At 42.0% G+C, this 27,533-nt stretch overlaps 1 protein-coding gene across 5 annotated transcripts in view; it reads left to right on the top strand.

Moving 5' to 3' along the window:
- Positions 1-27,533, top strand: part of FMNL2 (formin like 2) — a 327,350-nt gene that overhangs the window by 286,365 nt on the left and 13,452 nt on the right. For all 5 annotated transcript variants that reach the window (XM_043894012.1, XM_043894009.1, XM_043894011.1 and 2 more), the window contains 12 exons: positions 3,302-3,376; positions 7,879-7,989; positions 10,758-10,907; positions 12,876-12,977; positions 14,903-15,215; positions 15,562-15,774; positions 20,669-20,793; positions 21,370-21,572; positions 23,135-23,369; positions 24,432-24,500; positions 24,628-24,708; positions 25,988-26,117. In XM_043894012.1, the coding sequence (XP_043749947.1) occupies positions 3,302-3,376; positions 7,879-7,989; positions 10,758-10,907; positions 12,876-12,977; positions 14,903-15,215; positions 15,562-15,774; positions 20,669-20,793; positions 21,370-21,572; positions 23,135-23,369; positions 24,432-24,500; positions 24,628-24,708; positions 25,988-26,117 (1,807 nt within the window). The remainder of the gene's footprint in view (positions 1-3,301; positions 3,377-7,878; positions 7,990-10,757; positions 10,908-12,875; positions 12,978-14,902; positions 15,216-15,561; positions 15,775-20,668; positions 20,794-21,369; positions 21,573-23,134; positions 23,370-24,431; positions 24,501-24,627; positions 24,709-25,987; positions 26,118-27,533) is intronic.

Genomic DNA, 27,533 nt, shown 5'->3' with positions numbered 1-27,533 from the left:
CAGATTCCTAGTTCTGTCCATGGAGATTCTCATTCACTGTGTCCTGGTGTAGACCCTAGGAATCGTCCATTTTCAGAAGTTCCATGGGAAATTCTGGTGCATGGATAATTGAGTGCATGTCCGATGGAATGATTGTGCTTCTTAATGATAACATTTTCCATCTCTGTTGGTGTCTCAGATGATTCTGAAATGCTTTTACGATCATCTTAAATGGAATATATTTATCTGAACATTCTGGGCTGTGTGAGAGCAGGAACATCAGGCTGGCAGTTGGAGCCCTGGTTCTTGCCTCTGTGTGGATGTTTTATCAAGCTGGAGATATTTGGTCTGTTTATCTGTCAGTCTCAGTCACAAATGGAGGGCACCAGTTTCCCCAAGGTACTCTCCGGATTTCTGACATTCTTTGATTTGGGAGGTTTTGCCCTCCTAGGAGTTGTCTTCATCATCGCTGTTCACTGAGGGCTGCTGCCTCTCCTGGTTCAGTGAGCGCTGAGCTGCTCACAGAGCATTGATCACAGCCTGCTTCTCAGGAAAGCTGGCAGCTGTCATCCCCATATCCAGAACCACCTCTCTTCCTTTCTCCTGTCACTGCTTGTTACTGAGTCCAAGTTTGCTCTGCTTACCACACGACAGGCTAGTGAATCCGAGAGACGAGGTGTTGAAGCAAGGAATACGGCTTTATTCAGAAAGCCAGCTGACCGAGAAGTTGGCAGACTAATGTCTCAGCATAACCATCTTGTTGGGGTCTGGATGCCAGGTTCTTTTATGGATCAGAGATGGGGAGGGAGGTGAGGAAACAAAGTATACAGGCCATTAACCTTGAAGATATCTCCTAGAATGGCAGCCTCAGGCAGGGGAATGTGTTAGTTCCTTCCTTCCTGCCATCTATAGGTGGAAAGGGTTCTGAACAAAGGCACTTTAACAGTCAAGCAGAAAGGCAGGATTCTCTGAGGCAGGCCATTATGTATGATTATAACAAAAGCAATGGAGACCAAGTCAAAGAAATAATTCCAGCATGGAGTCAGAATTTTCTCCCTGCAACATACCCACCTCCCAAAACAGATGAAAGTAAACTGTCCTGCTGGGAAGCAAGTTCTTATGTTGAGGTTTCTCTTAAGGAAAATTCAAGTTGTAATGCTGACTTTTTCTATACCAAGTCTTGCAAGTTTTTACCAGCTGGACCTTTTTTTGCAGGCTAGGAACCCTTGTGTCTTTGAGCACAAGATGTGACTGATGTCATGGTCTAGGGAGCTGAACCTGCACTTCCATATCCCCTTCAATAAGCCTGAGTTTCCCGGAACTTGTAGCATATGCTCTAGAGAGTCTAGTGGGCCCCAGGGCATAATGTGACTTCCCTTAAATCTCTGGTTCTCAGCCTTTGCAGAGCATCAGAATGGTCTCTAGTGCTTTTCAAATGAACCCACCCATGTCACCCCAGCGCTGCCTGGGCCTCCTGACTTGGGCTTTCTAGGGTGGGATTGGACACACATGTATGTCTTTTAAAGGCTTCACTTTAAACTCTCCCTTCTGGAGCCTGCTTCTCTTCATTCTAATCTGGGCAATGCACTGTTCCTCTGCCTTCTGTAATTATTTTTTGTTAAAATGGGTATAGATAAATGGGGAGTTGTCATTGGAATATAGTAAACTGTGGTCTAGTCTGTTGAGAAAATTAACTTACTCTGAGAATAGAAGTTTTTCAGAGTGTAGGGAGTCTACTGAGCATTCCTAGCACACAGTTAAGGCACAGGAACCACTACTAAAGATTAACCCTTGTCCCTGTCTACAGAGGTCTGAAGGTTCTTGTTGTAAAACATCTTGGGGAGCAATAGTAGATCATTCACCCTTTCATTAAGAATATTTTAACATAATATCTTATTTATCCTCTTTTCAGTGCAATTCAGCAAATATTGAGAATTTACAACATGCTAAGCTCTGTTCTAGATACTGAGGATAGAGTAGGGAGCACAACATAAAATTCCTGCCTTCACTGGACACAGTCTTCACTAAAGTGTGTGTGTGTGTGTGTGTGTGTGTGTGTGTGTGTGTATACATGCGTGGAATTAAACATGACAGAATTAAACGGCTGCATTATAGTGTTATGAAATGTCACTTTAGGAGAAATCTTTAGGATTGGCCTGATTATTTCTAAGATCACAAAGGGAATCAGAAAACTAAGCACGTGAAACCTGAGTTAAATTCACAAAATATTAATACCAGAGACTGTCTTACTATCAACAAGGAGCCCATGGGTGTTCAGGTAACAGTTTTCTCAAGGTGTAAGGAAATAAACTAGTGGATTTAGGACTTCGCTCCAAAAACAAAAAGGCAGACAAGGACACTGAAAGAATTAAAGTTCATCTTTTGATTTTGGGCATAAGTCTCCAGGTTGTTGTCATTTGATACAAATCTTTCTTTGACTGTGTTTTTAGCTCCATGTTTTTAATTCCCCGTATATGCAACCCACTCCAGTATTCTTTCCTGGAGAATCCCAGAGATGGCAGAGCCTGGTGGGCTGCTGTCTATGGGGTCGCACAGAGTTGGACACGACTGAAGCGACTTAGCAGCAGCAGCAGCAGCATATGCAGAATACATTGGGACTTTGGAGTTCACAGTATTTTATCTGCTTATTTCACCTGTTCAGCAGAAGCATTCATTCGAGCTGAATGCATGTATTTCAGGCCTCTGGAATACTGCTTCACAAATGACTGCAAAATTCTGTCCTCATCTTGAAGGAATTAGATAGCTTCCCAAATTTTTATGTTGTAGTTTATGCTTAAAATTATTATGACAGAAATAAAACCAATATTGTAAAGCAATCATCAATCAATTAAAAATAAATAAAAATAATTATTAGACATGTTAGACATGATATGCACAGTTTGAATCTGCTTCTCAAGGAATTTAAATACAAAATTATGAAAAATCTGATAGTATGTCTGTTTCAAAAGTACTTTTGTAAAAAGGAAAAGTGTGGTCATTTTTTAAAAAAAACCATAACCAACATTCTGGGATTGTGAATGCCAGCTAAAAAGATGTGACAAAAAAGTGACCAGTGAAAGAAGAGCACATTTGGTATGGATTTCAAGCCATCAAGAGAACATGTCAGAGAAACAGAGGATGAGCTTTGGTGCTGGCTCATGTTACTGCTTGTGCATTAACTAACAGGAGAGAAGTAAATAGCGTGTGAGAGGGGGATAAAATAGATGTTCTGGAAATAATTATTAGTGCTAAAATTTCTGCATCTAATTTTGGAGTGCTTACGTTTGGAATTTCACATGCACAATGATAATGTGTGTTTCAGGTTTGTGGAGAAAAACAACGCTTTGAGAAGTTGATGGAACATTTCAGGAATGAGGACAATAACATAGATTTTATGGTGAGTTATTTCAGTGCTACATTCAATAAAGCCAACTCAGATTTAGCAGTTATTTCCTAAACCCACTTATATTTATATATTATATATACGTCTGTATTATAATGTTACAAAGGATAGGAAACAGTTTTATATGCTATAGATTCAAATTTGACTTGCTCTCTTCATCTGTATTTGACCTTTATGGCATTTATCTCAGGTTTTTTTTTCTATCATAAAGGCCAAAAGTATTTATTGGTTACAGTGCTTTTGTTGACCCTTGAACAATGCAGGGAGTTGGGGCCTCCAACCCTCCCCACAGTGGAAAACCCTCCTGTTAACTTACAGTGGTTATGTGGTTACTCTGGTTATGTGGTTTCACGTCTGCAGATTCAACCAACTGTGGGTCACATAGTACCTAGTCTTCATTATTGAAAAAAATTTGACCTGCACAGTTCAAACGCATCTTGTTCAAGAATCAACTGTGTTTATAGCAGATAAAGGGGGAAGCCACGCATTTGTGAAAATAAAGTTAACAGTTGGCACAAATGCCTGCAGGAGCCAGCTTGAGCAGTCAATGGTGGTGATGGTTTAGTCACTAAGTTATGTCCGACTCTTGTGACCCCATGGACAGTAGCCTACCAGGCTCCTTTGTCCATGGGATTTTCCAGGCAAGAATACTGCAGTGGGTTGCCATTTCCTTCTTCACGGGATCTTCCCCACCCAGGGATTGAACCCGGGTCTCCTGCCCTGCAGGGAGATTCTTTACCGACTGAGCTGCCAGGGAAGCCCTGAGAAGTCAATAGTGCTGCATAAGAATCCTTAAAGTAGAAACCAAGAGCTTTGGATCCTTGTGCCTTTTGCACACCCCATCCAGTGGCCTTCTCCAGACTGTTCTCCAACACTGAAGTGCTTTGATTTGTAGACCTGGTAGTATATATCCCCCAAATGAACACACAGCAGTGATTTTGTGTTTTCCTCACTTGATTACCAGCTCTAGTAATTCTCTGAGGGCACAATGGTATTGCACCTCTCCTTAGTGGAGTAAATCACATGTAAGAACATGTGATTCAGCATCATAACTGTCATCCTCAGGGACAAAAAGCAAAAGATTCTGAGCACCTCTGAATCTGTGTACCTAAGTCTTAATCATGAACTGAAGGTAGACTTCACTATAGAGGATTTCCAGAGTCAGGTCACACCTGAGTATACCCAAGTCTGCTTTCTTTGACCCAGTCTAGTTGACCTTGGGATCTTCTGGACCCAGGAGTTCTTTTACTGGGGCTTAATTTCCCAGATCCCATCTAACCTGGGGCAGATAGCCTGTTCACTTCTTCTGTTGTCAAGTTTTCCAAAACCTGTTCTTATGATGCTAGGCAGTTTTCATTTAAATTGCTTCAGTGCTTATAAAACATGTACTATAGCTTTGCAGATTTCTAACCCTTTTTATATGAAAGATGTTTTCTGGGTCCTCAAATTTCATATGCATCCTAATTCTTGGCCCTTTCCCAAAACAGTATTGGTTGAAGTCTTTTATAGAGGTTTTCTGCTCCATAAAGCATATGTATATATACTTTTAAAAAAGGTAGAACAATAAATTTGAAAGAAGGAATACGTTTACACTGACTTTTTAAGTTCTTGTTGTTTGGATTTTTGTTGGAGTGTTTAAGGCCTTGGTGGCAAAGATTTAAAGAAGCCATGCCCTTGCTCACCTGACCAGGTTCTTTTCTCTGCCTTCATAGGAGGAATTTGTTCATTCCTTTAGGGTTGAGGTTGCAAACTGGCGGTTCCAGGCTGAAGCCAGCATACATACAGGCTTGTGAGTTTAGTCTGACAGTGATGTCCTTCCATTAAAAAAATTGGAAATTGGACCTAAAAATACAGATTTGTAGATTTTCTTGAGAATTAATAAGTTCTGGTAATGCTTGGTCCCTGTTCTTACAGAGTATAAGCTGCTGGCGCCAAGTAGTCCCTATTCCTTAAGTCTGAAGGTAACCGTGGCAGTTTGTCACAGTCCACACCATTCCTTATTGTATTACACATGACCCACTTCACTCATTTATCATACATACCAGATCCCTCTGCCATTTGAGTTTCTACTGAGTTTATAAATGGTGTTAAGCCCTTTAGAACACCTGCACTGTTGACAAATGAGAGCATATTTCCTGTCAGTTCATTTATTCACACATATATATGCATTGGGAGTCTTATTTAAATGCTGCTAGTATATCGGTACTGTGTGCTCAATTCATATGCCATCTAGCAAATATTTGCCTCTTAAGCATATCATAATACTCACAGATCATTTAGACCTACTTTCAGAAGAGTAACAGAAAAATGCCAAAATCCAGCCATATTTTTTTTCCAGATAATGAGGCTTTTCATAAACTATCTTGGGAATGCAATTAAGTTGTCAAACCTCCCAAACAACATATTCCCTTAAAACATAATATAAATGCTTCAGATGTTGCACAAGACCTTTCTAAGTATTTTTTGGTGGGCAAAAGAAAACAAAAAAGTGAAAAAATCTTTTTTAGCTCATTGACCCATGGCACTTGAAGTAATTTTTTTTAGTAAATCACAACAGAGTCCCATGTAACCTAGAGAGTTGACACATCTTCCACAGATACCCAGTGAATAACATGCACTCAAAGAAGAATCTAACTTGATAAACAATAATTTAATAAAGGTAAAGGAAGAAGGGCTTGGGGGAGAGAGGAAGGGTGAAGCAGTTTGCAGAGTAAATGTGAATCTGGATCCCACAGTCACACCTCCTTTCTAGTCTCTGGGTGGTTATAGAAGAAGAACATCAGAGAGAGATTTTCCCTGTAAATAAACTGACTGTCCCTACTGAAAATAAAATAGCTATGTTAAACTCTGCTCCTGTTGTTTACGAAACTGGGGTCAGGTTTTCTCTGTGGCAGATCAGAGCCACTGATGCAGCTGTGGGAAGAAAGTAGCAAATCCAGGACTTTTATGGAATAGAAACTGGTTGGTTGTTTAAGATGGAAAAATGGATCAGAAGTTCTATTGCGCTCCTGTTGGTATGGTGCATCCCCCTTAGAAGAGATTACCTTGTGATTGCAGATGATTTAAATGTTCTTCTTTGTAATAATTGTCACTTTTTTATAGTGTACCTGTAATAACTTAGTTTGTTCTATATGCCTACAAGGCTTTTAAAAAATACCTTTACTGAGATGTAACTGGGGCTTACTTGGTGGCTTGGAAGGTAAAACATGTGCTGCAATGCAGAAGACCTGGGTTTGATCCCTGAGTCGGGAAGATTCCCTGGAGAAGGGAATGGCAACCCACCCCAGTATTCTTGCCTGGAGAATCCATGGACAGAGGAGCCTGGCAGGCTACAGTCTATGGGGTTGCAAAGAGTTGGACACGACTGAGATACAGCTACATACCATCCAACTTACACATCTAAAGTGTGCAGGTCAATGTATTTTTAATATATTCCTAGGGTTGTGCCCTCATGACTGCAATCTAATGTATGACATTTTGTTGCCCCTCAAAGAGTTTCTGTACCCACTAGTGGTTATTTTTCCCACCCCAAGTCCTAGGCAAATATTAACCTACTGTCTTTCTACATATGTTCCCATTCTGAATATTTCACATGAATGGAATCATAATGTACATGGTCTTTTGTGTCTGACTTTTTTTTCCTTAGCAAAATGTTTTCAAGTTCACTCATGTTGTAACATGTGTAGGACTTCATCTTTTTCATTGTTGTATAATATTCTACTGTATGCATATATCACATTTTAAAAATCCATCCATTCATGGGACATTGGGATTTTTTTCCCCCCCTACTTTTTGGTTATTATGAATAATGCTACTATGGCCATTTGTGTACCCATTTTTATGTGGATGTATTTTTTTCATTTCTCTTGATTATGTGTCTTGAAGTGGGATTGCTGGGTAACATGGTAACTCTGAATAACATTTAGAACAACTGTCAAGCTTTTCAAAGTGGCCGCTTGACAGTAGTTTATATCCCCATCAGCAGTGGATGAGGGTTCCAGTTTTTTCATGTTTTTTCTACACTTGTTAATGTCTTATTGATTAAAGCCATCTTAGGGGATATGAAGTGATATCTTATTGTGGTACTGCTATGCATTTTTGCACATTAAAATCTTTTTTCATTGAAAAAACAATTCTTTTTTAATTAGCTTATTTTTAATTAGAGTGTAATTGCTTTTTAATGTATTACTTTCTGCTATACAACAACATGGATCAGCTATATGTATACATATATCCCCTTCTTCTTGAGCCTCCATCCCACCCTTCCAGGTCATCATGCAGCATCAAAGTGAGCTCCCCGTGCTATACAAGGGCTTTTGCATTTTTAAAAATTGTAAATTTTTTTTTTATTGTAAAATATTTTTAAAGATCAGTGAAACAAAGGAAAAGCAAATTGGTAAATGAGCTTAGATTTGTGAAATTGAAAGTATATGCCTATGATTACACTGAGAAAATAAGTTTGGACCTCTTCTAACCTGTTGGCAATTTTATTTCAGGTGGCCTCTATGCAGTTTATTAATATTGTAGTTCACTCAGTAGAAGACATGAATTTCAGAGTTCACCTCCAATATGAATTTACCAAATTAGGCCTGGACGAATACTTGGATGTAAGTATAGCTGTTAAGCTTTGGTTCCAATATGAGACTTGATTTATCATGGACCCTCAAAGATGCACTTCCTTAATGACCAGAGATCACCTAAGGCTCTATGCAGTCAGGTGTTGTAGAGCTAGTTAAAAGAACCTGTCTGAGCGATGTGATCTGTCAGGGAAGCTGGATTCATGCAGGTCTCCTGGGACCTGACACTGTCTTCTGTCAACAGCATTTAGTACCTCTTGGAGCCTTGGTGCAGCTGTCCTCTGATTTTGAGCTGTCTGGGTCAAGTCTTGCTACACCCTTCATCAGGTCTGTTGGGCACTGTGTGCTCTTAGTTACTCTAGGGACTCCATAAATGCTTAGAGCATCAAGAAATAATGAGGAAACAGACACTAGAGACTTCCTTGTGTAGCTGTTAAATTCTGCTTAAAGTGTTTGTGGCTTTAGAAATTCTGCTTTTAGTTCTTAGGAGAAGAGAGATCTAAAGTTGCTCTTTCTCTTGCTCCCTTGCAGAAGTGCTTAGCTGGTTCCCTGAAATTCTTCCCCTTAGGAACAAAGTTGATGTGAAAATCATAAATAGACTTAAGTAACTGTGTGTACACAGATGTCCTTTGACACTTAGGCAGTTTTGTTTTCCGTTTTGCATAAGGAATGATTCACCTGAATTTGAAAGACTGCTGGCAATAGGGCAAGAATTGTTGACCTCAGTTTCAAGGCTGTTTCTAGAAATGAAGAAAATAGAAGTAATTCCCTTGGACATCTCCAGATTTCACCTGGAGAGTTCATTGTTGTTAAGGGTGAAGCCAGAGAACTACCCTGATGGTACCCTCAGTTTATTGAAAGGTAGAATCGCTGAGTTGGTTACTTTTGAGCTCATGGCCTTATTTCTCAGACCAGCTAGGCTGCCCTTGAGTAGACTGGCCTCATGTTGTCTAAAGGCTCCATTCAGGTTTGTTGTTGTTGCGTTGCGCAGTCATGTCCAACCCTTTGTGACCCCATGGACTGCAGCACACCAGGCTCCCCTGTCCTTGACCATCTCCTGGGGTTTGCTCACACTCATATCCATTGAGTTGATGATGCCATCCAAATATATTATACTCTGTTGCCCCTACTCCTCCTGCCCTCAGTTTTCTCATTGGGTCTTTTCCAGTGAGTCAGCTCTAAGCATCAGGTGGCCAAAGTATTGGAGCTTCAGCTTCAGCAGCAGTCCTTCCAATGAATATTTAGGATTGATTTCCTTTAGGATTAACTGGTTTGGTCTCCTTCCTGTCCAAGGGTCTCTCGAGTGTCTTCTTCAGCACCACAGTTCGAAAGCATCAATTCTGCATCACTCAGCTTTCTTTATGGTCCAACTCTCACATCCATACATGACTACTCAGATGGAGCTATGAAAGATTTCCATTGAAAAGTTTGTTTAAATTTCTTTCCTGTTAAAGACCCACTAATACATTTAACAGCACATTGTATTCAATAGTTTTCTCCTGCTTTGAACTAGAGTTCATCTATTCTCTTTCTCTACATTCTCCGAGAGTAGCAATATTTGAGTGAAAGTTGGGTGTATTCCTAATGGTGTTTTGGGTTCCGTTTTGTGATGGCTGCACAGAGCTCATTTCAGGCTACAGGATGTGACAGGTCGTGACAGCAGCACCTGTTACTCACTGTGAATCTTGTGAAGGATCCCACTAAGCTGCTGCTTCATTTCTTTTCTAGACTTTGCCCTTATTCAGAAATTTTTTTCTTTTCTGACTCATAAACGAAGATAGAACATATTCTCTTCAAGACAGCTAAGATGTAGAATTCTAGATTAGACCCAGGAGAAAGATCCATTTTCCTGAAACTTTATTTGTAGAGCAGAATTCCTCTTAAAAATGTAAGATTGTTTCCAAAACTCTGTTTCTCTAACTTCCTGGCTTCTTGGTGCTGAACCTTGATAGATATGAGTGGTTATAAGAGTAATGTAAGCATATAATAAATGCTTCATTAGTTTACAAAAACCCAGCCTTGTAAGTCACCATTATCTGTTCAGTAACTGGATGATGTCTACTGGCATCATCCATGTGCCAGATATTATTGTAACCACTCACTTGTTCCCCAGGGAGAAACATGAGTTACAGTACTTGTAAAAAAGATGGACTGATTTATTACCCAACCTCTAATTTTACCTTAGAGCTGGTTGACTTCCTTTGGGATGCCTGACCCTAGAATGCTGAGGATGGCAGAATGCTTCCTAATCTGTGCTTTGGGAGCCATGAGCTTCTCATGTTGGGCAAGTGTCTTAGTCATCTAATTATGGAGGATGGGTTCAAGAAATTAGTGCCAAAATAGTCCCCAAGGCTAAGAAACTCTATCAGTGTCTTTCCCGCCTCCCAACCTCACCCCCAACCAGAACTGTCATCACTACCCAGGCAAGATACCACCCACTCTAATCTCTTCTACCACACAGATACCCCTCAGGGTTTATGTTACAGCTCTTCCCTTATGATTTTTCTATTATCTTGATTTCATCTGCATAAAAAATGTTTTAGGTTGAAATATATCTGCATGGGAAATCTATCTACAGGAAGGATTAGGGAGAACTGTGTGTATATTTGGGAGAGGGTAAGTGCCAGAAAGTAATCTGATGATACCCTCTTAGATGATTATCCCAGAGTTCTCCTAAGGAGGATGAGATAGAAAACCCTCTCTTGGAAGGAACAAACAAAAATATGTAGGCTGTTGAGTCACTATGTTCTATTTGACAGTTATGCTAACACCATGTTCTCTTGCATTTTGTTTTTTAGAAGCTGAAGCACACGGAGAGTGACAAACTGCAGGTACAGATTCAGGCTTACCTGGACAATGTGTTTGATGTGGGAGCTCTTCTGGAGGATGCCGAAACCAAGAATGCAGCCTTGGAGAGGGTGGAGGAACTGGAAGAAAACATCTCTCATGTAACTACCTCTCAGAAAAGGAAAAGTGGCTAACGTTTTGGCTAGGTGCAAAACAGAATAGATGTTAGCTTTTATGGCTTTTATGACAGCAAACAGCGGGATGTGGAGTCTAGGAATGAGCTGCAACTTGGGCTAGAAAGCAACCTGAAGCCATTCTGGGCTCTTTCAAAGAAGGCAGGTGTGTTACTTACAGCTAAGTGAAACTCACTGCCTTGCCTTCATTCACTGCTCCGTTTTCTGCTGCATCTAGATTTCCCTTTTAGTTATAAGTACAGAAGCATTACAGGATGGTGTTTAAAAAAAAAAAAAGATTGGCATTACCTGAGAGGGAATGCAACTCAAATATTTCGGTTTGGTGAAGTCTTTTCTTCTGAACATGAGTACCTTGTACCAAACATGTCCACGCAAGCCATCGACAGGCTAATCCAGTGACCTTATGATGTGGGTCTTCACCTTCCTGCTTCATGGGTCCTTAGGTTCTATAGATTCATCTCAAGTAGTAGCATCTTCAAGGAAATCAGCAAATTTTCCCACATACCCATTTCTTTCAAGGAGTGTCCTCTTAGTATAATGAACAGAAATATGGTACTTCTTGAAAACCCAAACACTGTGAAGACCAGATTCTTTTGCTGAATTCTGATTGAAAATGCCCTTGATTGTGAAATGGATTGTGTCTCTTTGGAGAGATGTGGTTTTTCCTCTCTGAACAGTGCATTTATTTTCCCCTGCATTTCCTAGTATATCTTCATATGTGTGTGTTCCATGTCATTCCCTTTTTCCCATCTGTCTGAAAAGGGGAATTTTCATGGCCAAGTTGCCAAAACCCCTCCCTTTATTAAGTGCTGTGCTGACTTAGTTGGCACCTGCTTAGAAAGAGAATTTACAGGCTCTTCCTTTTTTTTCTTTTCTTTTTGTCTCTTCTCTTAAAATATGTATTGGTTTGGTCAAAAAGTTTGTTTGGGTTTTTCCATAAGATGTTACAGGAAAACCCATACGAACTTTTTGACCACCCCAATCTTGTATTCTAAACCTGGTCAGCAGTAAATCTCCACTCTCCCGCCTCATCATTCCTCCCTGATTTTCTTTACTTGCTATTATTCTCAGTGAGGTGTAAGGAATCAGAAGTCACCCAATTTTAGAGCCTTATGTGAAAAGTAACTGTTTCATTGATGGCTCATCCCATCTTTCTCTGAAGCCTCAGCCAGCACTGCATGACCCTACTTAAATAATCTGCTATTGTAGTAACCACCTGTTTATTTGAACTACCCCTCCAAAATGACTTTTATTATTGAAATTCCCCAGTGACTCAGTGGGGAAAGAATCTGCCTGCCATGCAGGAGACATGTGTTCAGTCCCTGGGTTTGGAAGATCCTCTAGAGGAGGAAATGGCAACCCACTCTAGTATTCTTGCCTGGAGAATCCCATGGACTGAAGAGTCTGGTGGGCTACAGTCCATGGGGTCAAAAAGAGTCAGACACAACTGAGCAACTAAGCATGTCCAAATGTCTTTTATTTTTGGGATAATTTGGGTCAAAACAAGCAGTAGTATTTTTTCAACTGATAACTCAAAGTAACAGAACCAACTTTTCTCAGTCAACAGTTTTCAAAACCTTTTGCCTAATAGCCCTTTCTTAGGGAGGGAAAGGTGACCAGTCCACCTCCCTCACCCACTATTCTCTACTCTTGTGGGCCCCTGCAGAAATGGAGATTGGCACATTATGTATATGGAAGCACTAAGGAGCTGACACATGAGTTTTGTTAAGAGTTCCTTGTAAATGAATTCCTGTTAGAAACAAGTTTGTATTCAGGACCATCTTATAAATATTAACAACTTCAGAAAACAATTCGGGGTACACATGCAGGACGCTGAGGGGCCCCTCATGTCTCTGAGCTCCGCTTTCTGAAAGCCAAGGACCTGGTCAGAATGATCCTGTGTCCTGACAAATCTTTCCTTTCTAAACTTGACAGTTGTCGGAAAAACTGCAGGACACAGAGAATGAAGCCATGTCCAAGATTGTGGAACTGGAAAAACAGCTCATGCAGAGGAACAAGGAGCTGGATGTTGTTCGGGTAAGTGTGATGGTGGCAGCTGCCCCAGATGGGCATTGTGGGGAACCAGCTCTGGCTTTAGCCCAGTAGATAGAACCCAGATATGGTCACGGGCTTCCCATGTGGCACTAGTGGTAAAGAACATGCCTGCCAATGCAGGAGACATGGGTACAATTTCTGGGTTGGAAAGATCCCCAGGAGGAGGAAATGGCAACCCACTCCATTATTCTTGCCTGGAGAATCCCATGGGCTGGGAGCCTGGCAGGCTACAATCCACCGGGTTGCAAAGAGTCGCATATGACTGAAGCGACTTAGCATGCACACATACATGGTCACGGCAGAGGGATGCATGGATGTAGCGTATTTGCTGGAACCATTTCAGAGGTAAAACTCCAAAGTAACTCATAGTCAGAGTATGTCTTTATATGTGTGTGCAATCAGATACTAGGGATTCACTAGTTCCTTATCACAGGTATTGGGAGCAACAATATTTTCCCATCTGGACAAGTCTGAGTGGATTCTGTGGATCACCCATTTGGTTGAAAAGAAAAACACAGCATGGATTTAATTCATGCCACTTATTTATTTTTATTATACCTTGCACTTCTTTGTATTTCTTTGCTTTGCTTCTGCTTGAAACCAGGTTTGGTGGTTGCCTTGGAAACAGTGAAATCACAACACAGGCAAGACCTACTGGCATTCACCAAAAAGAGAGAGAGAGAAAGAAAAAAGGCAAAAGTAAAATCAATCCATTTTATTATCAGATAATCCCAGCTATTTTGCTTGGCTTTAGCATTGTTTTTATTTACAGGTCAGGTATTTATGGGGTACCATCCATGTGTTTGAACATAAAAACACCAAAGTGCCTGGAAGGCTTTTAGGCAAATGGCTGGCTTTTATGCCCCCATTAATGACATGGCACATTTTATGCGATGGTTATCATGTCTATGTGTGTTGCTTGATATTCTGACAGGTCCCACAGTTAACTCTAGGAAATTTGTTTTCTGGCACAGCATCGAGACAAAGTTGTAGCATATGGCCTCAATTCAAGTTCAGACTCTCAGATTATTAATAATAGACAGGGTGTGAAGAATGTTTCCCTGCCTGCTAGAGGTTTGTGGTAAGAGATCACGTGTGTCAGGCCCAGAGGGTGAGTTCCATAAAATCCTTTCACTGGAGCCTCTGTGGGCCCCTTAGAAAAGGAACCAGGACAGCCTTTGAATTAAAAGTCGTGACTTCTTTGTTTTCTGCTAAGAACCTAGACAGAAATAAGTAATTAGTGGAGGGCAGCACTGGACTGTTTTGTTAACTGCATCACCAAAGGGAAAAGGTTACAATTGCTGTACTGGACTCAGCTTGGTCAAGGGGGCATTGTGAAGGCCAGAAATATCCATTCAAAACAGTCAGCCCCTGGTTACTCATGAGTGGATTATTCCATGATTTGCAGATTTTTAATCCCAGTCTGACTTCTATCCAAGTTTGATATAGGGACCTTTTGTCTGCTGTTAGCTGATATGTATCTAGGAGTACAATTGAATTTTAACAAAACTAAAAGGAAAACATGCTGTACTACCAGAATACCCTCAGGATATTCTCAAGTCAACTATAAAATTATTTTTGGGTTACCTCTGCCCTTTTCCTCTTCACCTGTGGGGAAAACTGACTTAGCTGTATTTATTAAAGGAAAGAACTACATTAACAGTAACAATTGCTAGAATGCATGCATTGCATGCATTACCAGTGAACAGTTGATAACAATGAGACTTTATAGGTTCTGGCCAAATTCCATAGATTTTCTATATTTATATATAAGTATCCTTTTTCTTTCTTCTTCTTCTTTTTTTTAAATTTTTCCCCCATTTTCTTTACCTTCAGTTTGCCAATCTAATGGTAATACGTATGGATGTCATGTGAAGACAAACTCTTGACCATGGCCTCTTTTGCAGGAAATCTACAAAGATGCAAATACCCAGGTTCACACATTAAGGAAAATGGTCAAAGAGAAAGAAGAAGCCATTCAAAGACAGTCTACCCTAGAAAAAAAGATTCATGAGCTGGAGAAACAAGGGACCATTAAAATTCAGAAGAAAGGGGATGGGGACATCGCTATACTCCCTGTCGTGGCTTCTGGTGCATTGCCCACAGGGTCCGAAGGGGCAGTGGGTAACTCCGTGGGACCAATGCTGGGGGCCACCTCCTCGGGGCCCCTGCCTCCTCCTCCCCCTCCACTACCTCTGTCGTCAGATGCATCTGAAGCAGGTAAGAAGCCTTGGCAGGAGAACTGAGGTCACATTGGGATATTTGTATTTCTTCTTTTTTACCTACTGTTAATTCATGTCCTCTGCCTGCTTTTGTTTGCATGCTCTTTTATTTATTTTTAAAAACTGCTTACATTTTGAGATTAAAGTTGTAAGTCCTTCATTTCATATGCTGTAGAATACTCCCCATTTGTCACTGAGGACATTTTATAGTCTGGAGGAAAAAAAAAACAAAACATTTGTCCTTTTCAGTGTTTTGTTTTCAGTTACTTTATGTACACATGGCATGTTGCAGGAGAAACCATTCCTCTGTTTTAAAAGCCCATTTGTTTCTTTTCTTTTGCCAGTGCAAAATGGTCCAGCAACACCACCTATGCCACCCCCGCCTCCCCCTCCCCCACCTCCTCCGCCCCCGCCTCCCCCTCCTCCCCCTCCCCCTCTCCCGGGTCCCGCAGCCGATACCCTGCCTGCTCCTCCCTTGCCACCCCCACCTCCTCCCTCTGCACCCCCGCTGCCCGGAACGTCTTCACCCACAGTGGTTTTCAACTCAGGATTAGCAGGTAAGAGCACAGATTTAAGAACCAGATATTCAATACGTATAGTCGATTGTCTTACCTCCAGAGAGTTAGAGGCATTCTTTTCAATTCCAGGTCTCTTCTAAAATCACGTGTCTCCTCTTAACGTAAGACCATTTCCGCTAATATAGCCACTAGAGGGGAAATTGTCGTGCAGGGGTGGCATTTTTCTCTCAGTAGCCTTTGTTGTGGAAGTTCCAATCTGTCTTCCCACCTTCTCTCTCTCCACCTAGAGAAGGGAAGAGAGACAGGTTACCTTCTTAGGGATCTTTATGGGCTCAGGAAACAGGACCATCCAAGCTCTGACACCGCGTGTGTGCTTCCAGTGCTTATGGCTCTTTTCTTTGAAGGTATTTTCAGTGGCATCTGTGAAAGAGGAAGATGCCTTTCTGTGTAACTGCCTGATGTGGGCTTCCAGGCATTTCTTCCGAGCATTTGAGGACATCACAATTCACTTAGCAAAATTAAGTTTTGAAGGGAAATGTCCCACCAGCAGTATCTTCTTGCCTTGAGATGCTTCCTGATGATGCACGTGGTCCTCCTGCTGCCAGGACAGGGTGTGGATTTCCTCCCTCATCAGAAGTAAGGCGGGGCCGGTGTGGCTTGAGAGCAAGAGAGTTGCTCTAATGTCTTGAAATCTTAAGTTCTTATTTTTGACTCATGAAAAGGAATTTTTACTCTTTTCTAAAATATTGCAAGCCGTTTTCCCTCAGAGTTGTTTTCCTGCCATTTGGAATTGCTCTGAGTGTTGCGGAGCCATCCCTGTAACATTGGATAGTTCTGCTTCCTCATCTGTTTCAGTCCCTTCGTGAGGTCTCTTATTTCCAATGAACTAGCACTCTAGTGGTCTCATTTCCAAGGCTGCAGTTGTTTTCAGAGGCTTTCGCCCCAAGTCTTAGTTATAGGCCATCTCCTAGCCTTTCTCTCTTAGCCTGCCTGTGCCATCGGCAGCTGGACTGGCCAGTCATTAGGACTAATTCATCCTAGTGACTAAAGCCCTTTTCAACACCAGCAAACCACCCCTGTTCATATAAAACTGTCATGCAAGATGCCTGTTCAGAGTCGTGTTGGCAGTAAACCAGTGACTTATTTCAACTTTTCAAGATCTTCCTCATCTGCTGCTTTCTTGTTGAACTTTTATTGCTTCTGAAGGACAAAAGTTAAAGGAGTGTCACATTGAGACTGTTGGATTTTGAAACATAAGAAAACAGAAGACCTCTTAAGGAACCGCAGGAGTCTGTTGCATCAACAGGCTGTTTTCAGTGATGTTGTGGAAGCTTGTCATTGTTGTGTGCACCTGGGCCCAGGGCTGATTGCTCCAGGAGCGCTCACCGTGAGACGTGTCACCATGGCATCTCTCCTGTGGTCCTGCTTCCTTTCTCTCTGGTAGAACCTAATGTGCAGTACACCCTCCACTCCCATTCACCTGGGCTCCGACTTGGACCTCAGAACTGCCTTGGCCAAGAGAAGAGCCACGAGGCTGAGGTGTGCAGGTCCAGGACTCCCTGCTGAATGAGTCTCAGCCTCTCAGGTTAGATGTTTTGCCTGGGTTCTTCCTCCTACCCCATCTTTGTAATTTGTTGGCTCTGGTGATTTGCCTCAGTCTTACGGTGGGACTCTGTGTCCAGCCGATCGTTCACGGCTCCTGCCGGGGTTGCTGCATTTGGAGGTTGTCCCCTTATTGTGCACTTCGAAGGACTGGATGTGGGACTGAAGAAAGTCCTCTTTAGTGCCATGAGCACCCACTGAACAGCTATAAATAAGGTGTTCTTATAGACGTAAGGATTATGAGATCCTTGTGAGTCTTTGATAGCTTGGGATCGGGCAGTTTCTACAAGGCCTTTAATCTCTTTTCATTACTCACCCTTAATTTGACCATTAATACTTAGTGGTTATAGCCCATTTTGAGGGCTGCTTTGGGCTACTGGCTGCTTTGCCAGTGTGTTCAGTAACGCGCTCTTTCTGAAACCAGGAGGTCAGACAGAACCAGGATGTCCCCACAGAGCCAAGTGACAGCTGAGATGATACGCCAGGGGCTCCCCGGAAGCCAGAGACTTGTGACATCACTAGGCTCCTGGATCTACAGGCAACTGGATGTCTTAGTTCTTCAGTAGGCAATCAGCAAATATGTTCTTAGTGACCAAGTCAGGGGACCAGGAGGAGGTCCCTAAGTTTATCTTGTTGACTTTGCTTTGCATTTTATAGAGAAAGTATTATTAGTGTGAAGCATGCATTCAAAGTGTAAGGCATGGCTCCTGAAATCTGTTGGATCAATCTGGTTCTTGCTTCTCAGTCAGATAGTTGATGACAGGCCCTTGGGTGGTCTGTACCCTTTGCTGTCTCTTTGGAAGAATGTGTTTTCAAACTTCACAATGAGAATTGGGAGTTCAGCTGATTATTTTTTTCATTAAAAAAAAAATTGTTCAGATCTCATGGAATACCTGGTACAGATCAATACGGATGTTTGGGACCACTGTAATGAAATCATCTTTTCCTCTCTTCTAAAAAAGAGTTATTAAAAATAATATATAGTAAGGGTGTCTTTAAGGCAGGACTGAATGGAAATGAATTTTTGGCTCTGCGCTGCCTTGTGAAATGTGTCCCAGAAGCGTGGAATTCTCTGCTAAGAGTATGTGAACTGCTGAGCCGCTGGACGCTAACCATATCTAATATTTTTTTTTCCTGTATTTTCTTTGTTCTCTCTGCTTCCACAAAAGACGGGCCCATCAAGCTTTTCTGTAGGTTGCTCCTCCCTGAGTGTGTTGAGTGTCTGCCATGTGTCCCCGTGGGTCACACTGTGCCGTGACATCCCCCCATCTCCCATCGAGCCATTGTATTTGCTCTGTGTCCATGGGGAGGCGCGGTGCCGGCTGGCAGTTGTGGTTCCAGGGCTACCCATGTTTCAGCTGAATCTGTAGAAGAGGTTATGGCCCTTTAGGCAGACATCCTGGACTTCAAGCACCATGTTCCTTTCTCCTTGGAAAGAGGACTGTTTTCTAGTTTTATTTTCATAGTTGGATCTCCGGGCCTCAACTCTGGAAGGGTTTTAGATTTGTCCTGAGGGAGAGAAAAAAGCTCCTCCCCAGAACAAGGGCAAGCTGGGTGCTGGTCATCCCCTCCACCTGGGGCCCGGCTGTCTCCACAGAATACCATCACTCCCCCACCCCACCCCCCGACACACACACAGCCACTTTCTAGAGCCGGAACACTGGGAGCACGGGGTACATGGTGACCTAATGACCCCTCCTCTGCTAACTGCATCCCCCCTTCCCCACCTCCTCAGGGTCAGGACAACCTTTCTGAAGAGAACATGTTTTTTTTGCCTGTGCTCTGATCTCAGGCTTATTCCTAATCTTGCTGAAAGAGTTAGAAGTAGGATGGCTGCCCACGGAGTGACTTGTAGGGAGTGTCCTGCGGCCTGGGAGGGATGATGGAAACAGGTGATGCTGACCTGGCCGCCTCAGGTTATGAAGGGAAGGTGCAGCCTGCCCCCCAACCCCTACCTCTTCTCCTTGAACTTTGTTGAGGTGCCAGACTGGAGGGAGTTCTGGTCCTTCGGCCCCTGGCAGACATGGTTCTTCCCGGGCAGTGTTGACAAACGTGGTCGCCATCAGGCAGTGGGGACTAAGGTGTCACATTTGGGGGTGGACGGCCTGGCGTGGCGAAAGCTGTGTTTCTGTGTCCCTGCATGCTTCTGTGTGGATCTGTCAGATGACATTCCTGCTGTTTCCGTGGCCTTCGTAACTCTGGAGGAACGAGAGGCACTGTCCGTCCCCCCTATTGCAGTCAGGCAGGCAGCCAGGTAAAAGCCCACTTGTGTGTTGCATTTCTTTGATTCTGTACTGACTGAACTTCCTTCTTCTCCCTGCCTTCCCAAATAGTGTGGTGGGCATCCTGAGACAGACTTGGAAGGTGAATATTTATAGCTAGTTGGTTTAGGAAGACTGCTATATGGTGTGTAGTTAATTAATGGAATTTTTAGTGGATTATCTTTTTTAGCTTATTTCCCCAAAGTAAGAGGAGTTAGCACCCCCCACCTCCCATCCCCTCAGAGATGGAACCCTTCCTCTCTATTAAGAGGTTTCCAGTGTTTTTGATGAGTGCCTTCTTACCTTCTAGTTGCAGGTAGCTGACTCCTGGGGAGGCGTTGCTCCTCGAAAGAGGGGGCAGAGACTGCAGCCCTTCTCACAAAAGCAATGCAAACCCCCATTTCTAAGTACCCTTTTTGTCTTCTTATACATTTTCTGTTTGAGGACATGCATGGCCCTTAGTCTGTTTGGAATAACTCAGCAGCCAGTATAATCCCCGTGACTGGAATCATCCATAGGGTTGTGTTGCTGTGGCTGAAAGGCAGCCTTCTGGACCTTTCATTCCTGGTGGTTTAGGCAGATACTATCTGCAGCCTCTGATCATCGTTGAAGATTTTTTTTTTTCCTAAATAAATGTTCAAGAGCCAGAAATTTAGGATGTCAAAATTACACTCATGTTCACACATGTCAAACCAAATGACACAGGGTATTTGCCCTCTCTTCTATCTAATAACATGAAGAATAATTTTCACTCCCTGACACTTTGTGCTAAGCATTGTCTTGACACTGTGACTGTCTTTCAGCCATCCAGTTGCCTGCATTAAAGCAATAAATAGAAGTAAAAAGCCCAGGGCTTAGGCCTCTTTAATACACTGTTGTATCAGTCAGCCAAATGAAGACCTCAAGTTGCTCTGGCCAAAGCGTTGTATGAAGTTTTCCATATTTAAAAACACCTGGCCACCTCTTGCCAGTCTTCCTCCAGGGTTAGAGTGTCATCTGCAAGGACTGTTGTCTGATTGTTCTCAAGGGTCTTGGTGGAATCTTCATTGCATTCTCTCTGACCTCTGTAGCTGTGAAAATTAAGAAGCCAATCAAGACGAAATTCAGAATGCCAGTTTTTAACTGGGTTGCCCTGAAGCCAAACCAGATCAATGGCACAGTCTTCAACGAAATTGATGACGAACGAATTCTGGAGGTATCTTTCTCATTGGTTAGAAACAAGGGACCTTCTCTGTTCAGCAAAGCCAGGATGGGTGCTGTGTTAACTTGAACATTTCAGCCATAAAAGCTAGTGTTTTAAGTGTCTTGATGTAAAAGAAGAAAAGGAGAATAAAATTGAATGCTCTTTTATAAGGTGGTTCTGAAACTGTGTTTAACAAGTGACATTAAAATGAAATAGTTTTGAACATCTTCACTGTATGTGACAAAAGTGACACAGTCTCTGCCCTTAATTTATAAAAAGGGCATAAAAACCTTCTATTGAACTGTAAATAAAAAAGGACTCAATAATCACACCCAGTAGTTGGTTTGGTGGATAGCTTTGGTTTGTGCTGGCCATCCCTACAAGCCAGTAATTGAAAGGCAGTTGAATTAACTGGTTGGAATCAGTTGTTCAAATAGTGAAATAGAGTTAAGCCGTGGCCAAAAACAAGTATTATACTTGGTAGAAAAAGTAACCTTTTTGATGTTTAAGAGACTATCCAAATGGTGGCTTCCTGACTTCGTTTTTAAGTATGGTCTAATTTGCTTATTTCATTCCTCTCCAACTCAGGATTTAAATGTGGATGAATTTGAGGAAATATTTAAGACAAAAGCCCAAGGTCCTGCCATTGATCTTTCTTCAAGCAAACAGAAGATAACGCAGAAAGGATCGAACAAAGTGACATTACTAGAAGCAAACAGGGCTAAAAATCTTGCCATCACTTTAAGGAAAGCTGGAAAGACTGCTGAAGAGATATGTAAAGCTATTCATGTGTAAGTTCAGGGCATTCAGGAGGATTATGTCTTAGTAAATTTAGGATGAAATGGTGGACCAGAAATGGCCCAGGGGGGTGCCGTATTAGATTGAGTAGTTGTCTTAGAAGAACAACAATTGGATCATGACATCATTTATTATCTTGGTCTGCTCTCTTATATCAGAAAAGGCAATGGCAACCCAGTCCAGTACTCTTGCCTGGAAAATCCCATGGATGGAGGAGCCTGGTGGGCTGCAGTCCATGGGGTCGCTAAGAGTCAGACACGACTGAGCGACTTCACTTTCACTTTTCACTTTCATGCATTGGAGAAGGAAATGGCAACCCACTCCAGTGTTCTTGCCTGGAGAATCCCAGGGACAGGGGAGCCTGGTGGGCTGCCGTCTTTGGGGTTGCACAGAGTTGAACACGACTGAAGCGACTTAGCAGCAGCAGCAGCTCCCTTATATATGCCTACAGCAACACTTACATAAGAGGAAAGTTGAGAGAAGTATTGCAGATGTTAAGAAAAGGGAGAAAATGTCAGTTTTCTGTGGAGTATCTGAATTTTATCCAGATTTGCTGAGTACAAATTTGATGGCATTTGTGGAATGATTCAACTCAATGCCAGATGCAAATAGGATACAGATGCATATTTTAATTCATAACAATAGGAATGTGATTCCTATTGCTCCTTAGCACTTTTCGGACATTTTAAACCAAGTTTAGTTCTTTTTTTTTAAATCTATGAACTGCAGAGATGGCATTGGTTTTATTTACTCTTCTGTGAGAAGAATTTTTCTACTCTTTCACTTGTGGTAACTTTCAAATATGATAAGGATGTTATCAGATGTTTTAGGAGCTAATTTGTCATTGATGTTTTATAAATTTTGATCAGAGATTCTGTTCTGATTTCTGGTGCTGAAACCTAGTATGGATTATGGTTTTTAGTCTGTATTTATTTTGCTTGTCATGATTAAATGTAATTCTGTTTTGCTGAACAGAGTTTGTCCAGAGAATAAAACAGAGGTAGTAGCACATACTTCTTAAGTTCACATGGAGCATATGTCCACAAAGACCTGGTATTCTTTGAATGGATGTGAGCATTTAAGCGAAACATCCATTTATTATAGGTATTTGGATGCATTTTTCCTAAACACAAGGAAAAATATCCCAGACTTGCTGGTCTACTTGAAATCGTTTACAGAGTTCACCAGATATTTTGTAATCATGCATATAATTTGTATCTCTTTAATTAGCAGTATTTCACATGCCTAAAAAATGTCCTTGAACCACTTAACCACCAGACGTTCAGCCTTCCTTCTGCTTTTTCCTCCTGTCACTTATTGGTGGTTTCCAGAGGCTTAGAGCTACTAGTAGCCTGAAAACTGATTGTGGCAGTTGTGGTCCAGGTTTCCAGGAAGGACCAGTGAAAGTCCTTGATGCATAGTCAGGAGCCAGCTCCAGCGTGCATGTTCACATCTGTAGACATCAGCCTCCTGCAGACATCAGCTCATCCATGAGCTGGACCAGATGGGGAGGAGGTTCTCTCTCTAACACTGACATGTCCACTTCTGTCTTCAGATTTGACTTGAAGACCTTGCCTGTAGACTTTGTAGAATGTTTGATGAGGTTCTTGCCAACTGAGAATGAGGTAAAAGTGCTTCGGCTCTATGAGCGGGAACGGAAGCCCCTGGAAAACCTGTCGGATGAAGACCGGTTCATGATGCAGTTCAGTAAAATTGAGAGGCTCATGCAGAAGATGACCATCATGGCCTTCATTGGGAACTTTGCTGAAAGCATTCAAATGCTGACTCCTGTGAGTGGCCCAGCTCTGGCAGGGGCATGGAGGGGTGCAAAGAGATAGAATTTTTTGTTGTTTTCTTTTATGGTTCTTGCAGAATTGCACTTCATGTCATGGAGTCTAAGATGCCTTCCCAGAACTTTCGAGATGACATTTTTATTGTCGCCATCTTTTTCTCACTGTGTATGTCAAGTAAATTTGAAAACAGTGAATTTCCCTATTCCATGTGGCTGTTCTCCCCAGAGAATGCCATCTTCTGTGTTTGCAAATGTCCTTTGGATTTCAAATGAAACTTCAATACAGAGAACAAGGAAAATAATTTTCTCAAATTTGGTTCCCTCCTCAAAGTACCAGTCCTCTGGCTTGGTTAGCAGGACTGAAAATGTAACTTCATTTCTAAAAATGATCTCATGTCTTTAGTGAACAGGCTTATTGGCTTTCATTGGAAGCATTAAATTTGCCGTGGGAGTCTTCTTCCTTGGAAGTTTGTTACAGTACACTGTGGTGATGTAGAAATAATAGCCGACCATCTCTTGTTCCTTCGTGTTAACTTGGTAAAGGCTTATGAATATCATAAATAGTTCTTTCCCAGTTCTGTTTCTAAATAAATGTTTGTTAATTGCTGGTTATAGTAGCATGTATTCTGAGAATTTCTGCACAGTGATTGTATTTCTTTGCTATTTTGTTTTGTTCTTGTTCTTGGCTAGCTCCATTGATTTAAAAATATGAATTGTATTACATGATTACAGCTGGTGGGCAAGGAATTGAATTCTATTGAAAGACGCTGTTGACTCCTAACTCTTAAGTCTCATTGCTTACAGATTTTATGATAAGCTAGTTCTAATAATGCTCCCTATTTAGAGAAGAGCTTACCTGTGATGCTATAGTTACTTAAGACCTAGCAGGACAACTTAAATTTGTTATGTTTAGGAAAAAATAGAATCTCAACGTTAAGGCTCTAAGTTCTAAATGAAGGCCTGTTTTCTTCTGTGTTAATTTTTAGTTTTCAGTTAGAGTTCCCCATTTTTAATGTGTCTTTTTTTCCCCCCTTCTTCTTTCCTTTGACTTGGAATCTAGCAACTGCACTCAATTATAGCAGCATCTGTCTCTATAAAGTCGTCCCAAAAACTCAAGAAAATCCTGGAGGCAAGTGAAGTTTTCCTTTTATGCATTATGCACGTATGGAAGAGCTGACTTGTCAGTTGCATTCCTCGGCTGGGGAATGCCTGAGATGCTGTCCTGATGGGCTTCTCTTTTCTCTTGTTCTCTCCAGATCATCTTGGCCCTTGGAAACTATATGAACAGCAGTAAACGAGGAGCAGTTTACGGATTTAAACTTCAGAGTTTAGATCTGGTGAGTCGGTTAAAAGAAATACAAGAGTTATATGAGAGATAAGACAGCTGGCAAAGATTAAACCCTGGAGCAGAGAGGTTCTGCTCTGGGAAGCGGGGTGGGATATTTTGACGAAGATTCTCTGCTAGTGGGAGGATCAGTTGGTACAAATTTTCTGAAACACCATTTGGCAGCAGGCACTTCAAACGTTAGGAATATTCATACCTTGTGACCCAGTATGTTCATTTCTAGGACTCTTTCCTCAGGAGTCAGAAGTATGGATTCTGTTATTTTATTTATCATTGCAAACAATTAGCAACAATGTAAAGATTGGACATTTGGGGAAATGATTAAATATGCTGTAATAATAGTTCCAGTGAGCTTTCCTTCAAGTGTTAGAATATTTGTGAAGAGTTTTCAAAGGAATAGATAATTTGGTGTTTAGGAAAGAAAGGGTATAAGTTGTCTAGACAGTTTGATTTTTAACTAAGTAAAATATGGAAGAAAAAATCAAATGGAAGTAGGTCAGGTATTAACAGAGAGGGTTGAATGGAATTAGGAAATTCTTTAGAGATTCTTTTTTTATTTTTCTATGTTGTCTTAAAAAAATTTTTTTTTCCCCCCACTTCTTGGATGGAGAAGGGTACTCTGCTTTTCAGTCACCTGACTTATGTGAATGGGACTAGGGAAAATGCTCTGTGGAGCCCTGTCCCCCAGGCTATATGGGGTACCATGATTTCACAGGAGCCTATGGGGCAGTGGGTGGAGTCCCCAGCCCGGGGCTATGCGGTTATTTGACACGGAGTGTGTATTAAGTCTCAGTTCTGGCCCCTAGGAGGCCATGGACCGTTAAGCACATCTGCTTTGGGTTGGGAAATAAAAGTGGCCGAGTGGGATGTGAGGACTGTGGGGAAAGGACCTCTGCCTGCCAGGGCGCACGTCTGCTCACCTGCCCCTTCCAGCCTCAGCCCCACTCTGGCCTTTACTTGGGGAGCACTGAGGCTGGAGTCTTGCTGCTTGTCAGCGGCGGAGAGGCGGTGGAGCGGATGGGGGCGAGGAGTTCCTGTGAGGAGGGAAATGTGAACGGCTCTCATGCTTAGGGTCGTCTCTGAAGTTGGGTGTATCCTCTGGTCAGGAAGCCCTCTTGTCACTTCATAGTCCATGGGCTGGTTCACGGGAGAACCAAGCTGACTCTCCTGTGGGGTGGTTTCCATCTCCTCTGGGGCTCGTGTGCGCAGGTGTTTATTCTGAGTGGGAGAACATCATCTTTACTCTAACCCGTGTCCCCTCTGGCTTTCAGCTCTTAGATACGAAGTCAACGGACCGAAAGCAAACGCTTTTGCACTATATATCCAATGTCGTAAAAGAAAAATATCAGCAAGTGTCCCTCTTTTATAATGAGCTTCATTATGTGGAGAAAGCTGCTGCAGGTACTCAGTTTCAGCTTGTAACATTACTGTTGGGTGTGAATGCCTTGAGTCGTGGGGGAAGCATTCTCCCTGTGTAAACAGCACTCCTCAGAACCCTTCTATGAAAGTGAGGCTAAAATATCAGAGGCTCTGAGCTGAAACACATCGGCTATGGTGCTGGCCATTCCTGGGATCAGTAATAAACATGGACATGAAGGTGACCTTAGTGTCCTCTTTATAAAGATCCAGGTCTTTTGGGCTCATGTGACTTCCCTCTTCCATCCTTTTTATTCTGTAGCAGTCATTTTCTTTTTTTCACTTTTTGGCCATGCCTCTCAGCATGTGGGATCTTAGTTCCCCGACTAGGGATGAAACCTGTGCCCCTCTGCACCGCAAGCATGGAATCTTAACCACTGGACCACCAGGGAAGTCCCTGTTGCTGTCATGTGAAATAAGAGAATGAGAATCTAAGATTCACCCCCCAACAAATTCTTTAATTAGATTTTGTGTTTAGCCTGAATTATCAGTACTACTTGTTGCTTTGCTGTGACAGTTTGGAATTTTCTTGCATAAATCACCAGTGACCCTGAGATGGGGGTTCTGTACAAGGTAATAGCATCCTTATGTTTCAAATGAGAAAACTTGACATTTTTTATAGGTTAAATGCCTTGCCTAAGGATACATGGCTAGAAAGTGATAGAAACAGAACTCGAGGAACTCCCCTGGTGGTCTAGTGGTTTTAAGAAGCCGCCTCTGCCAATGCATAAGACATGAGTTCGATCCCTGGTCCAGGAAGATCCCACAAGCCATGGCACAATGAAGCCCATGTGCCACAACCACTGAGCCTGTGCTCTGCAACAAGAGAAGTCAGCGCGGCCATACATACATGAGAATAATTTAAAAACAAAAGGAACTTGAACTCGGGTTGTCTTCTCATATGCATTTCTCTTCTGGTGGAGTGATTTTCCTCCTTTTCAAGTTTCCCTTTGTCTAAATTCAGGGGTTTTAGCATCACAATTCTAATTAAGAAAAAACAAGTTTAAAAATTTCCTATAGCTCATTTTGGCCCTAATGAGATTCCTCTAAAGAGTCATTTCAAAAAACCCAGTGGGGGAGATTGGGGAGATTGAGGTGCTCTCTGACAGACTTGTTTTCTGTGTTCTCACTCTGGATTCCTTTATTATTATTATTATTATTATTATTATTATTATTATTTTTACTGTGGTAGAAGTCATATAATATAAAAAAACCATTTAACGATATTCACCCGTGCAGTCCAGGGACACTGTTCAGTGTGAATGTGTAAGTACATTCACTTTGTTGTGCAGCTCTCACCATGATCCATCTCCTGAATTTTCCACTTTCCTGAACTGAATCGCTGTCCTCATTAAACACTAACTGCCCATCCTTTGCCCTTCCCCACCCCACCCCCAACCC

This window comes from Cervus elaphus, chromosome 33 (assembly GCF_910594005.1).
Source record: "Cervus elaphus chromosome 33, mCerEla1.1, whole genome shotgun sequence".
NCBI classification, from domain to species: Eukaryota; Metazoa; Chordata; class Mammalia; order Artiodactyla; family Cervidae; genus Cervus; species Cervus elaphus.
This window is presented reverse-complemented; position numbering and strand designations above follow the sequence as displayed.